This window comes from Thermobia domestica, chromosome 15 (assembly GCF_964235325.1).
Source record: "Thermobia domestica chromosome 15, izTheDome1.hap1.1, whole genome shotgun sequence".
In the NCBI taxonomy this organism is placed as follows: domain Eukaryota; kingdom Metazoa; phylum Arthropoda; class Insecta; order Zygentoma; family Lepismatidae; genus Thermobia; species Thermobia domestica.
In genome coordinates this window covers 41,707,921-41,720,939 of record NC_137468.1, presented here as the reverse complement: position 1 = coordinate 41,720,939, position 13,019 = coordinate 41,707,921, and the positions used below count along the sequence as shown (strand labels likewise).

Below are 13,019 nucleotides of genomic sequence, written 5' to 3'. Positions count from 1 at the left end.
TGAAAAAACAGCTGTACAAATTTGGTGAAAGTCACGACTGCGGGAAAACTTAATTAGGGGTGTCTGTAGAACAACTTATTTTTAAAGGTGTCTCTGATACAACTTGAAAACGCCTTAGATTTTGTGTATACCCGTTCTTACTGACGTAACATTTGAAATATTAAATCAACTAAAAAGATTTCATTTTCACCGATTTCTTCCCCGTGAAATTGCCTTTGTATATTGCAAGGAAAAGTAAAGCTACTAAGTATATGGAAGAAATCAAATAGTTCATCCTTTAATAGCAGTTTACATTTCTCTTTCCAGACCTCCTGGTTTCGGAAGTCTCGTTTCAAGAGTGGAAAGGGAAAGAATATTAATGTTGGTGGTAGAGGACTTGGTTATAGAGAGAGACCTGGTTTAGGTTCTCCAGCAGTTTTTCAGGTATGTATAAGAAACTGTTACTATAAAACCAAGACGCATCAGTCTGACAGTCACGCTAATATCTTGCAAAGTTATACAACTCCGGTCAAGAGTTTTGTAATGTTGATTGTCGAAAGAAAAAAAAAAAACGCAATGCGAGTTCCTGATCATAAACAGCAAACGTTTAAGTGCATCACGCTAATATATATTGCTACGTGTGCTATCATTTGCCTGTCTGACGCTAATAGATGATGACGCCACCTGCGGGATTCTTTGTATAATGAAGTCGACGAATAATTACATAGAAAATGTGATACGAAGTTTGGGGTCGTTGAGCAAACTCAAAACAATAAATAAATAAATCTTAAACAATTAGAGCATTTAATTAAGCATGATTTCAGGCTTGGACGCATACTTTCCCCACACTCTCTACATTATTATTTACACTGGGTTTAAATAGTTATTTTCATTGGGTTTTAAACTAATGTACAATATACTGAAGCTACGATTGTTGTATTTTGCCTCAACCTATAAACATGGTAATCAAAGAAGAAAATTGATACCTAATTGTAAGAAAGAGTCTATAAAGAATAAATAGATCAAGTTACCAAAGTTCGGGCACATCTGTGTGAAAGCAAATGTGAAAATGATGCTGAGATACGGAGCTCTCTTGGCAGCCAAGTTGTTTGCAATTGATACAAATAATTATCAATTCAGTGGAAACACGTCAATGTCTAGATGTACAACGGGCATCGGCGACTACAGCGCCGAGCTAATGGTGGTGGTGGTGTTAAGGCAAATTCCGTAATACGTGAGAAGAGCAGTGTGAGTGTAAAATCGGCAGTCTCTCTGATTTTCAAAGGGATAAATTGTTGGCTCTCAACTACAGTATGTGGTACTAGCATGCGGAAAATGGTAAGTTTGTTGGGTGGATCGCTAACGACAGTGACTAAGATGATGGCGGCCTACAGAACTCAAGGCAAAACCACATCGGCGAGGAGGAACAGTGATCGGAAGAAAGCCTTCCGTGACAGGTTTCTCGAGCATTAAAGTAGATTGCCACTCAATCGTTATGGGACTGCGGTGCAAGTAACAACAAAAATTCAAGCAGCACTTTCCACAGCCTGTGTCGACAATCACAGTCCGCCGCGAATTACATAACATGGAAATATGGAGCCAGGTTGCACGAAGTAAACGACGATAAGGGACCATAACGCTTTAGCATGATGCCAATGGTACCGCTAATGACTGGAAACGTGTGATATGGTCAGATGAGTGAACATTCACCTCATTTCAAATCACTGACCGTATTTTATATAATGCAGATGCCTAAAAAAGCGTTTGATCTAGAGTGCTTCCGCTCATCCGTGAAACGTGACGGTGGCTCTTTGATGCTGTGGGTCACAATAGTGAGTCCCATGCTCACAATTTCCAATATCGCCATTGTCAGTGATTTTATAGCCATTTTAGGGATCCATGTGTGTCCTATAGTCCGAATATTGTTTCCGGGTAATGTTGCCATATTCCAGGATGATAATGGACTCATTTACACAACTGGAGCTATTGTGGCATGGTTTGAGAAACATCGGGGTGAAGTTGAACACTTACTGTGTTTCACCTAATCGTCGCACCATAATTGAATATCTATGTTCGTTTTGGAGACACGAATGTGGCGCACATTTCCACCTCCAATCTTTCTCACAGAGCTGAGTGATGCTTTGCACACGGAATAGAGTAATATTTCACTTGCTATCATTCACAACCTCTATGAGTCTATTCCGTACCGTTTCAGAGCTGTTTTGAGGATTAAAGGTGGTCTAACACCGTCTGTTAAGGTCTTTTTTTTTAATTATTTTTTTAGGTGTTTTCATTAAATTGATCACGATCTTTATGTATCATACAGGTTTATAGATATCAAAAACAACGAAAGTAGTGCTATTTGATTTCAAGGTCCGTCTAATCTGACTTGCGAGTTATATGACTCAATTCCTCAACGAATATAAGCTGTTGTGTAGGCAGAAGTTTGTTCAACGCTTTGGCAATCAAGTAGGTTGCATTTTGTTAAGGTTTTTCTTCATTATTTTGATAACTATTTGTATATATTAATACGTTTCACTTAAATGATCACCATGGAAAGAACATATATCTCACTTGACTTGTTGGAATGTTTTATATATATATATATATATATATATATATATATATATATATATATATATATATATATATATTAGGTACCCAAAACACTTCTATCGGATTGTGACCCTACAAAGAGAAAGGCGAAAACAGTAAAACGTACGTGTAAAATCAAAAATAGTCCTCATCTGCGGCAGTAACTTGTTTCTAACTCTTTGCTAGCTGGCAGGCTGTGGATACTATGATGATAGAACTAAATTGAGCTTGAACTAATGAAACCGTCCAATGGAATGGTTACGTCCTTTTTTTTAAATTTTCGTCATAGCAGATAGATATCTTACAAATGGTAATCCGACAATACATGTCTAGAAAATATGGAAATCAAATTAGCGTTTCTCAACCAAGTCAGAGAGGGCTTAATGGCTCAGTGGTAGAGCACTCACTTTGGTAGCGAGAGGTCCTTAATTCTGTTTTAGATCACGTGAGTTTGTGGTGAATATCATTGTGGCCGCGGATTTTGTAACAATATGCGAAATAACGCGAAATTCTAAAAATACCTTTTCATTAAGTTAAAAACGCTAGTTTTCCGCTGACGGAACGGTAGAACGTGGTATGAGCAGAGCCGTAGCTAAGGGGGGGCCAGCGGGGCGCCCGCCCCGGGCGCTGACAGCAAGGGGCGCCGCACGAGCAAGGAAAAAGAAAAAGTGGTGCTAAACATGAGTAAAAGACGAGTCGCCCCCAGAAAGTATTGGCGTCCTATTAGATAAATATTGCTGTAGGTTATCAATGAAATACATAGATTTCTTAAAAAATTTCTTGCTCGCTTCGCTCGCAATGCAAGAGTTTAAATAAGTCACAAGTTTTTATTTATTACTTGAAGATTTATTATACATGATTTCTTAATGACATGTGGTATACAAGATGCCGAGTAATGACTTATAGTGTACGCATGAGCATTTTCAAAATCAGAAACGAGCAAAGTCGTGTTCGGCGTTTTGACAGTGATGAATTTGCTGACTTCAAAACGTTTTTCCACCCAATCGGATTAATCACGACGCACAGTGGGGCCAAAGCACTGAATTCTTGGCAAAAATAAGAATTCGCAATATGAAGCAGAAAGTTGAAATCAATTAGTTCGGCGTATGCAGTGGCTATAATAATGTTATTTCGACATTATTTAATCAAAAACAGAGTTTTACATCATAAAAGGAAATATTCCTTATATTCGCGCCTAAATTATATAACAGATTATATGATTGGCATAAAGAAACGCGTGGGCAATATGCTTTGATTTGGCAATTTACGATTGGCTTATATTCTTATGTATGAAAGGAAAAAGTGTACTTATTCATTTTACAACTGAAGAGTAATAAAATTGAAGAAAAGTTCTTGTTTCTCAAAATTAGTTCAAAGTTGTGGAGGATTCGTTATGACAATGAAGATGCAAAGACCTTCAATACATAGAAATTATCTCATCACAAGTTCTCGATATGAATATATTATCAGATATATTAAACATATTATGATTTACAAGCATCAGTAACCTGTTCAGGTTGTTTCATATATTGCATCGTACATATATTGCATCATTTCAGAGCTTGATTGGAACACTCTGAGCTAGAGCGAGCGGAGTCTCATTACAGTTAATTCCAATGTCACTTCTGTGCACGCATCACAAAAAATACAATACTGAATTGATCAACACCATTTTAATATGGTTCTATCTTATGGTCCATAGATTGTTTAGCATTGGCGTTTCAAAATGTCGCCACCATTAATCAAATATGTTTGACTAGAGTTTAGTTCTGTTGGTGAATGACAGAGAAGTATGACTAGATGTTGGAAACAAAATGGGTCTGGGAGCAAAATTCCCAGAATCGACCTATATTCAACTTTGTCACTGCGTGTATGTCTAATAACCTAACACTTGTTCTCGCATTCATCCCAGCTCAATTCAAAAGCAGCATTGCATCCAGAATGCGGTTTTTCTCAAACATTTTCATGTGCTATATTTTCCAAACGTGCAAATATGTGCAGGTTTTCTCTTTGCATACAGTAAGAACAATGTTTCTGTTCCGACATATTAAAAAATCACAGACATATTATGCCATATTTTCTAGTAAAATGCCATTCTATCGTTTGACCATTGTTTATACGCTTTCAGTACCACAGCATTTTCCAAATATGATATTAAGTAGGGGATTATCATAAGGATATGATAATGATATTAGCATCATTACTAATATGATTATTGACTACACATCACATCAATATTCTAAATATACAAAACGATACATACATGTCGGTCGTGTCACCATGTTTACCAGCCACTGAATATCTACACGCAATGTAGGAATAGTCGCATTCAAAATCAATTTCCAATCTTCTGTCATTCCTATCTTCTCTCCGGCTTCAGCGGATAACCAAATTTACACGTCCGAAGAGTTCATTGTATGTTGCTATCACTTATTTTCCTGCACACTATCTTACGTGTACACTATCAAGGCTTCATTATAACAAATTATATCGAGTCAATCTTTTACTTCATTCTTCGAGTTTTTGCTAAGAATTGCCTGGTTCGGCCCCACTGTGCGACGGTGAGAATGAAGGTATGAAAGTGAGAAGAGTGAAGAGACACAGTCAAGCTGCTGTTTGTGCGATAATATTAAAAATAAAGATAAACGAGGAGAACAATAACATTTTCGAACTTCAAGCAGTTGTAGAATAGGGACTTAAGGGATCAGAACTTAGCCCAAAGAAGTTCAACTTTTTTAGATACTAAACACTGTCAATGATTTATTTTTAAATTCCATTAACATATGAAATTCTTCCAGTTTGAAGGAATTTATTGGGAACATTTTTTCATCAACTTTTTGTATTGCCAGCATATTATTTTGTGCATACGTATCTAGTTGTGTCATGTTTTTATCTATCTACATACATACAAAACATAAGTACGCACACTCTTAATATAAGTACGTGTTAGTGTATTTTAATATGTTAATTAATAATAAGTAGCTTAAATTCGGAACTTTCATTCATTAAGAAATTAAGTAATTACTATAATTTCAGACATATGTAGTAGCCAAAGTATATTTTGGAATTTAAGTACAAACATTGAATATATTCTTCACCTCCATCGATCAATATTTAGAAATTCACAAAGAAGGCTTCTTCTGAATTTCCATTACATTTCACAAAATATTTTTTACCGTAAAAAGATCGAAATTAAAATGCTATTGATGTGGTCACATACAGAATAAAATTAAAATGTTTACAATTATTATTGGAAATTAATACTGTCACCCATTTCGAACAGTTTAGAAGCACATAGTTTTTAATGTATTGAAATTTAATTTCTTATCGATAGTATTAAACGTTGTAAATAGTAGTAATTTTCCTGAACTGTTCTAGTGAATTTGTAGTTTTGTCAATCTTAACAAAAAGCCCAAAATAAGACTGTTGAAAACAGCTCTTATTTGAAAAAGGATACATAATGATCGTTTTTAGTTGTTGCAATGGTCTTTCCAAGAAGATTTATAAAAATTCAGCGTAGCATAACAACAAAAGCTGCTTTTCTTATATATATATATATATATATATATATATATATATATATATATATATATATATATATATATATATATATATATATAATGATTGGTAAGATGAGTGTAGGGGCGCCGAATTCTACTTCGCCCCGGGCGCCGAAATCTCTAGCTACGGCTCTGAGTATGAGCGGTGCATTTTAGGTGATTCGGACACGGTTATAGAGAACTTGTTGTGCGTTAACTATCATCATCGCAACTGGATGGGGAGTTGGGAAGTGATGATTGTTTGAAGTTTGTTGTAAGTGCACTTACATATGTGTGGCTCTAACAAGCAATGACAATTGTGAGAGGTTTTTTTTCCAAGTATGGACTGGTAATAAGTGACAAATGTACAACAATGGAGAAAAATGTGGAAACATGTAACATGCTTATGTTTAATGCATAAATATAACTTGTGCTTATGTGTTTTCATAAGACAGCAAAATTTTCCTACCCATAGTAAGTTTAGTTACTGATTTTCCTTCAGTTCGATTTAAAAAATATATAATTTCTGTAAGTGAAATTTAGTATATCAAGTGAAATATTCAATATATTTTGCTTTTAGGTAATTAATGGTTTATTTCTGTAGTGATCTATGAATAAAAGGAACAATTGTAAAAATATCAGGGAGTATATTTTCCACAAAGCTACAAAATGCGAAACTTTATTTGGAAAATGCGACAAAACGCGAAATATGAAAAACGAAACGCGAGATTTTCAAATTCTTAGTGCGAAAAACTCGTGCCCCTACTAATTACCAAATGTAGCAAGGTTTAAATGCTTCGTAAAACCACTTCTTACAACGTGTTATTCACGAACAACATCCGTCCATACCACTGGAACTTACTATCAATAGTAGTCGATCCTGGTTATTACAAAATGGCGCTTCTATCTATGAAACTATTTTTTATTCCAATACCTGAGGTTTGTTTAACAACTAATATATTCCAGTTTGAAGATCATTACTTTTCTCAGAATGATGGCTTAGGCATGGGTAACACATTATCCCCAATATTGTCAAATATCGTTTTAAATCAGATTGAAACGTCTATTTTACGGCAGGACACATTTAAATACGTTAGATATTACCGTTATGCTGATGATATTCTACTACTTGTTCGTGACGAAAATACACTTACACAAATATTTGAACAATTCAACAATCAACATCCTAGGCTGAAGTTCACCCTTGAACTTGAATCTGATAACGACCTTCAATTTCTAGACCTATTGATTACCCTATCACATAATAAATTTATTACAAATGTATACCGAAAATCCAATGCAGGCACTACTTACATACATCAACAGTCAGCTTATCCACCAATGTACAAGGCCAATATTTGGAAGAACTTCTTTCATAGAGCATTATTAATTTATGACCATCAAAAAGATCTCAATGAAGAAATACAGTTTTTATATAAAATAGAACAAGAAAACAGTTATAAGCTGTGTATTTTACAAAAGTGGTTTAATCAAACACGTAGATCGCTGCAAGTCCCCAAAACGGTAACTTCCAAAGAAGTAAAAACTCTTATTTTCCACAACTTTTAACAAAAATTCGACGTATTCTTGCAAAGCATAACATATCTGTTTCAAGTATTCCCCCCCAAAAGTTTACAAAAACATCTCACTGGATTTAAAAGCTATTTTGTCGATCCATTAAATAAAGCAGGTATTTACCGCGTTCATTGCGAATGTGATTCCTCATACATTGGCCAAACTAAACGTAATATTAACACACGTGTGAAGGAACATGTTAGACAATCAAAAAAGTCACAAGAAGAAGGCATGTCGTGTTTAGCGCTTCATCTAAAACAACATTCACATAATATAAAACAGGTTAAGGTAATAGGTTCAGCAAAATAATAATAATAAAAAAAAAAAAAACAACAACGGGAAATTAAAGAATTTTTCTTTATTCATAAATACAAACCTGCCTTGAACCTTGATACTGGCAACATTGATCAAACTTGGGTACCTACCTTTGATGCATACTTTGGATCTAGCAATAGTGGCCTAACATAGACACCACGTTCTTTTTTATTCAGTTCATTCTTTTTTTCATTCTGCTCTGTTTCAGGGGGGCGCGGTGGCTCAGTGGTAGAGCGTTCACCTCTGGTGCTAGGGGTCTCGAGTTCAAACCCTGCTCCCACCAAGTGAACTTTGTGGTGGACAAACACCGTGTGCGTGGGTTTTCTCGGGGTTATCCCGTTTCCTCCCACTTTCTTCATTCCACCATTTCATTCATTACTCATTATTACCGTCTCCTTTAGCCTAACCGGCATAATCGTGGGACGTAAAACTCAAAATTTCATTTCATTTTTTCTGCTTTGTTTCATCTCAGGATCTTTTTTGTACGTTACTTTTATATAGTGGTATGTATGCCAGGTTTTAGTCCTTTTATCTCTTTTCTGTTTTAATCCTTTTTACCTTGCCACTGAGGAAGGAACCAGCTGAGAATTCCAAAACGTCAAAATCTTTAAAGTTTTCAAGGGAGGAGTCATTGGTAAATAGCCAATTTATTGTTAACCATAACGTATAGTTTAAGTGAATCAGCTACTGTTACTCAAATCAGTTGAGAACTGAATAATTGCTAGTGTCAAGCGACTTACAGCCAATGCTGTCTTTTTTTTTTTTTCCTGTTTTATTGGTGTCTTTTTTTCTCTGCCTGGTCTCACTGACATACCCATTTAATTGTATCGACCACAACCAATAGGCTACAAGAGGAAGCAGTTTTTATATAACTCGAAACGAAAAGGTGCATGAAGTGTCTCCAGCGCCATCACGTGTAAATCCTACAAAATGTTTTTGGTACCTAATATATTCATTCACTGTCTGTGTATTGATATTCATACAAATGTTCTTAAGAGATTATTAATTTTTCAGGGTTCCAATTCCAGTGTTATATCTGGATTGGATGGAATTCCGAAACCACGCACAGGACCTGGAAGTGATAGGTTGTCAGCAATGAAGGCAGCTTTCAAAGCTCAGTATCAAACTCAGGTAAGGAATATTCAGATATTATATATGTATTTTTGAATTTATCGTGCAATCAAAAACATGTTCTCGAAACTAAAATAACTTCGTAGTTGAATTAGTGAATTTAAAAAGAACGCAGAAGTCAGTTTAAAAGTAAAACACGGGAAATACAGGGTGGTAATGAACTCACGTTTTATAATTTTGGAGGTAATCTTTTATATCAAATGAAAGGAAGAAAGTTGTAATAAACATTGGTCAGGAAACGCTTCCTTTCAGGGTTACAAACCGCCGAAAATGTGAAACATTTTGGTGTTAGTTTTATTCCTCAAGTAATATGATGTGGAGGAATAATACACAATTCTAGTGGTATCTGAAACTTAAACTAGACCTTTGTCATTGCTGTTTTTTCTTTCTTTCTTCTCTGTCTGTCTGTCTGTCTCTCTCTCTCTCTCTCTCTCTCTCTCTCTCTCTCTCTCTCTCTCTCTCTCTCTCTCTCTCTCGATATTATTATTATTCACAAAGACAAAGCGTACCTAAGAATATTTATTAGGTTCACCATTAACAATAGTACTAAGTTATATGATTGGAAATTCATCTTGTGAGTGGAAATTCATTTTGTGAGTTGATAACTGAGATCTAGGTAATTTTCTTCTTTTCTTGGTTCTGTGAAGCTATTCCTGTTCCAATTCCCTTTTCTCTTTATATTAGATAGATTTCCAGTCAGAATGTATTTGTTGTTGTGGACGTTCCCATTTTTTACTATTAAGATTATTATTGATTTTCCACGTACAGAGAAGGTTGTTAAAGATAAGATGAAACGATATAAAGTACATACTTGGCTAGCAGATGCCCTTCCTCCAACACCGATTGTACTCGATGTGACACCTACAGATTCGGACAATGGCTTTGCGCCGAAGTTTGCGCTTAAAGAGGCTTCATCGGAGGTCATGGAGAGAAAAAGTCTGCAAGGTCGCGTTGGAAACTTTCCGAAGCTTTTCAGTGTTACTTGGACGGCACCGAGCAAGGCTCTGTTTCAAGAACACAAAGCCACAGAAATCCATGGACGATGTGTCCGGGTACTTCACAGGAACACACGAAAATGGCACCACCTTGGTACCCAACTCGGCTCTTTCTGTATGTAGTAGGTCAGTGAAGATGGCAGTGTGACTGGAAACCTTACCATATGGATGGAGACAATCCTACTCTTCCGGCCTCACAGTCGAGGGATATGGGTCGCATAGAAGAGGTCAGTGTAAGCCGCATTGACCTGCACACTGAATGGCACCCGCCCAAGAGCAGGTGCACCTCGACTACAGTACCTGGTCATTATTATGGAAGCGCATAGAAAGTACTTTCATTGGCGGACCCACTGTGCTGTGGTTCCACTCCCCTCGGTTTGGTAGAAAATGGTCCATGCGTCGTCCAGCCAAGCCACCCTTCATCCAAGGTGATGACCCACTGCCATTTGTAACCTGCGTTCATACATAATTCCGGCGTTGGTGTACTTTTCCTGTATATGCCAAGCTGTTAGAGCATTTCCGCATGGTTTATATCGCACCTCCGGTCCTAGGTTACGGTGAATTATGTTGTGGAAAGTGCCGATGGAGATGCCGTTGTGTTGACGGGTTCTTCTTCATGACCTCACACTGTACCTGCTGGGTTGGGCGGCTGAGGTCGGTTTTGTGTGTTTCTGGGGCGCCCCCGTTCTTCTGGCGGTAGTGCGACACGTCGTTTGGTCATACGTCGCACAGTGGTTTTACTGATATCCAAACTAAGGTCATTGCAATCTTTAACTATCAATGACAGGCTCCAGTGCGCCTTTGAAAGTCTACAGATAGCTGTATCCGTTCCAGTCATCCGTGAGCTGCACGGCCATGCCCGTAGCGATCTCAGTCTCCTGTTTACTGTTCATTCAGTAGGCCTCGCCTCAGTCGCTCCAAGTGGCTCTGTCCTGTATCATTTGACTCACTATTGAACAGCCTTCTGTGTAACAGTATTTACTACTCACCTACTTACTAAGTGTGCTTAACTTTTTGTTTGTTTGTTTTGACTGGTTTAACATGGTTTTTTTACAAATGCCGTTTTGTTTTTCAGTTTTGTGCGTCTACTGATGTGAGTTGGACACAGACACGTTCTCAGCCGCAACCAGTCGTGAATTCAGCACCAAAACCAGATAGACAAAGAAAGAAGAGCCGATGGGATAACCCTTGAGAGTCCTTTGGACACCTTTCCTACTGAATGTTTTCGTGATATTGTGAAGTGACAAAAGAAAGTGTCTTTTTTGAGACTTTTCGTGTTTAACAGTGTGTGTGTGTGTGTGTCACGAGTGTAAATGAGACAGCTCTACATTAAGAAAAGGAAAACAGACAGAAAGAAAAGAACATGTAAATAAAATGTCTTGTAGTGGGATTTGTGTTGCGAACTCGGGATTTCTTACATGTAACTTAAAGAAAACACTGACAAAAATGGTTTGAGATCTCATATACATTGTACTAAGTGTACATTCAATGAATTCTTTCCTTTGACAGACAGATACTTCTGTACATAATGGTTCGTGTTGGTGTGTACTAGAGCTCTCAGTGTTCGTGTACAGTCATGTTCAAAAGAAAACTAGCACCCATTTCCGTTTTCAAGCTTTTACTAATAGGCTACTGTTAGCAGGACATTTTGACAGGTTGACCACTAATAATAATAATATAGTATTAAATATGGTTGAGAAGGCAAGACTTCCTAATGAGATATTCTTATTCACTTTTCTTAACATGACTGTACCCGAACTTCTAACATAAATACCTGAGTAGTTCCTTGTAGTGATACGGATACCGTTGTACCCGAGTAATCATTTTTTTTTTTACTAAAATTATTCTACATCATAAATATGAAGCTCATACTTCAAAGAGATACGATTCGCTCCAAGAAATATTTTAGACTGATTTAACCAGATCAGAAATACACGGGTATTTTCAATGGAGAGCTCTAGTATCGTAAGGCTGTATACCAGTGCAATGTTTCCTTTATACATATACTTTTTTTTAACCTTGTGCATGCTGGATTACTAGATATTTTATGAGAGTACGAAATTTCTCAATTAAGTATTTCTTGATTTTAGTTTTTAGTACAAAGAAACGCGAAGTATGAAATAAATGCAATAAGTTTATTAGAGACTGCACGTCGTTGTACGATTAAGATATATATTTAATGTCTTGTGTTGGATTACATCCTGACAGTGATGTACATAAGGTTTCTTGATGTAATGCAATTGTTTCGTCATAGCGTAATTGTACATAGTTATCATATGCGTGATTAACTTGTATACTGACATATAAACGAAACAAGACTTTGTTATTACATGATTGACCTTAAGTATATGTTTGTTTTAATGAGAGAACCTTTCCCCAGTTTACACCATGGATGAGCCCAATATTACAGTAGCCGCTCTTATAACGTTTTCAGTCTTCAAGCTTTGATAATAGTTTAAAGAAATAGTGGTGAGTATGGTGGCCACACTTATAACGTTTCCAGTCTGTGAACTTTGATAATAGTTTAAAGAAATAGTGCTGAGCATAGTAACTGCACGTACAACGTTTCTAGTTAGTGAGTTTTAATAAGAGTTTAAAGTACGGTAATAGTGGTGAATACAATAGTTTCATTTGGCGAGCTTTGATAATAATTTAAGGAAATAGTGTATGTTGTAGTAGCCGCGCTTATAACGTTTCCAATCTGCGATCTTTGATAATAGTTCAAAGGAATAACAGTGAATATAGTGAGTTTAGTAGTGCCTATAACGTTTCCAGGTACGGTTAATAACATGTCCAGTTAGCGAGTTGTGATGATAGTTTAAAGAATAGTGGTAAGTATAGTAGCCGCGCTTATAACATTTCCAGGTGATGAGCTGTAATAATAGTTAAA

The 13,019-nt window shown here is 36.4% G+C and overlaps 1 protein-coding gene across 4 annotated transcripts in view; it reads left to right on the top strand.

Moving 5' to 3' along the window:
• LOC145670995 (ATP-dependent RNA helicase DDX42) overlaps positions 1-12,476 on the top strand; it is an 83,535-nt gene extending 71,059 nt beyond the window's left edge. For all 4 annotated transcript variants that reach the window (XM_081739630.1, XM_081739629.1, XM_081739628.1 and 1 more), the window contains exons 16-18: positions 307-423; positions 9,018-9,134; positions 11,205-12,476. In XM_081739630.1, the coding sequence (XP_081595756.1) occupies positions 307-423; positions 9,018-9,134; positions 11,205-11,321 (351 nt within the window). In that variant the 3' untranslated portion in view covers positions 11,322-12,476. The remainder of the gene's footprint in view (positions 1-306; positions 424-9,017; positions 9,135-11,204) is intronic.
• The last annotated feature ends 543 nt before the right edge of the window (positions 12,477-13,019 follow it).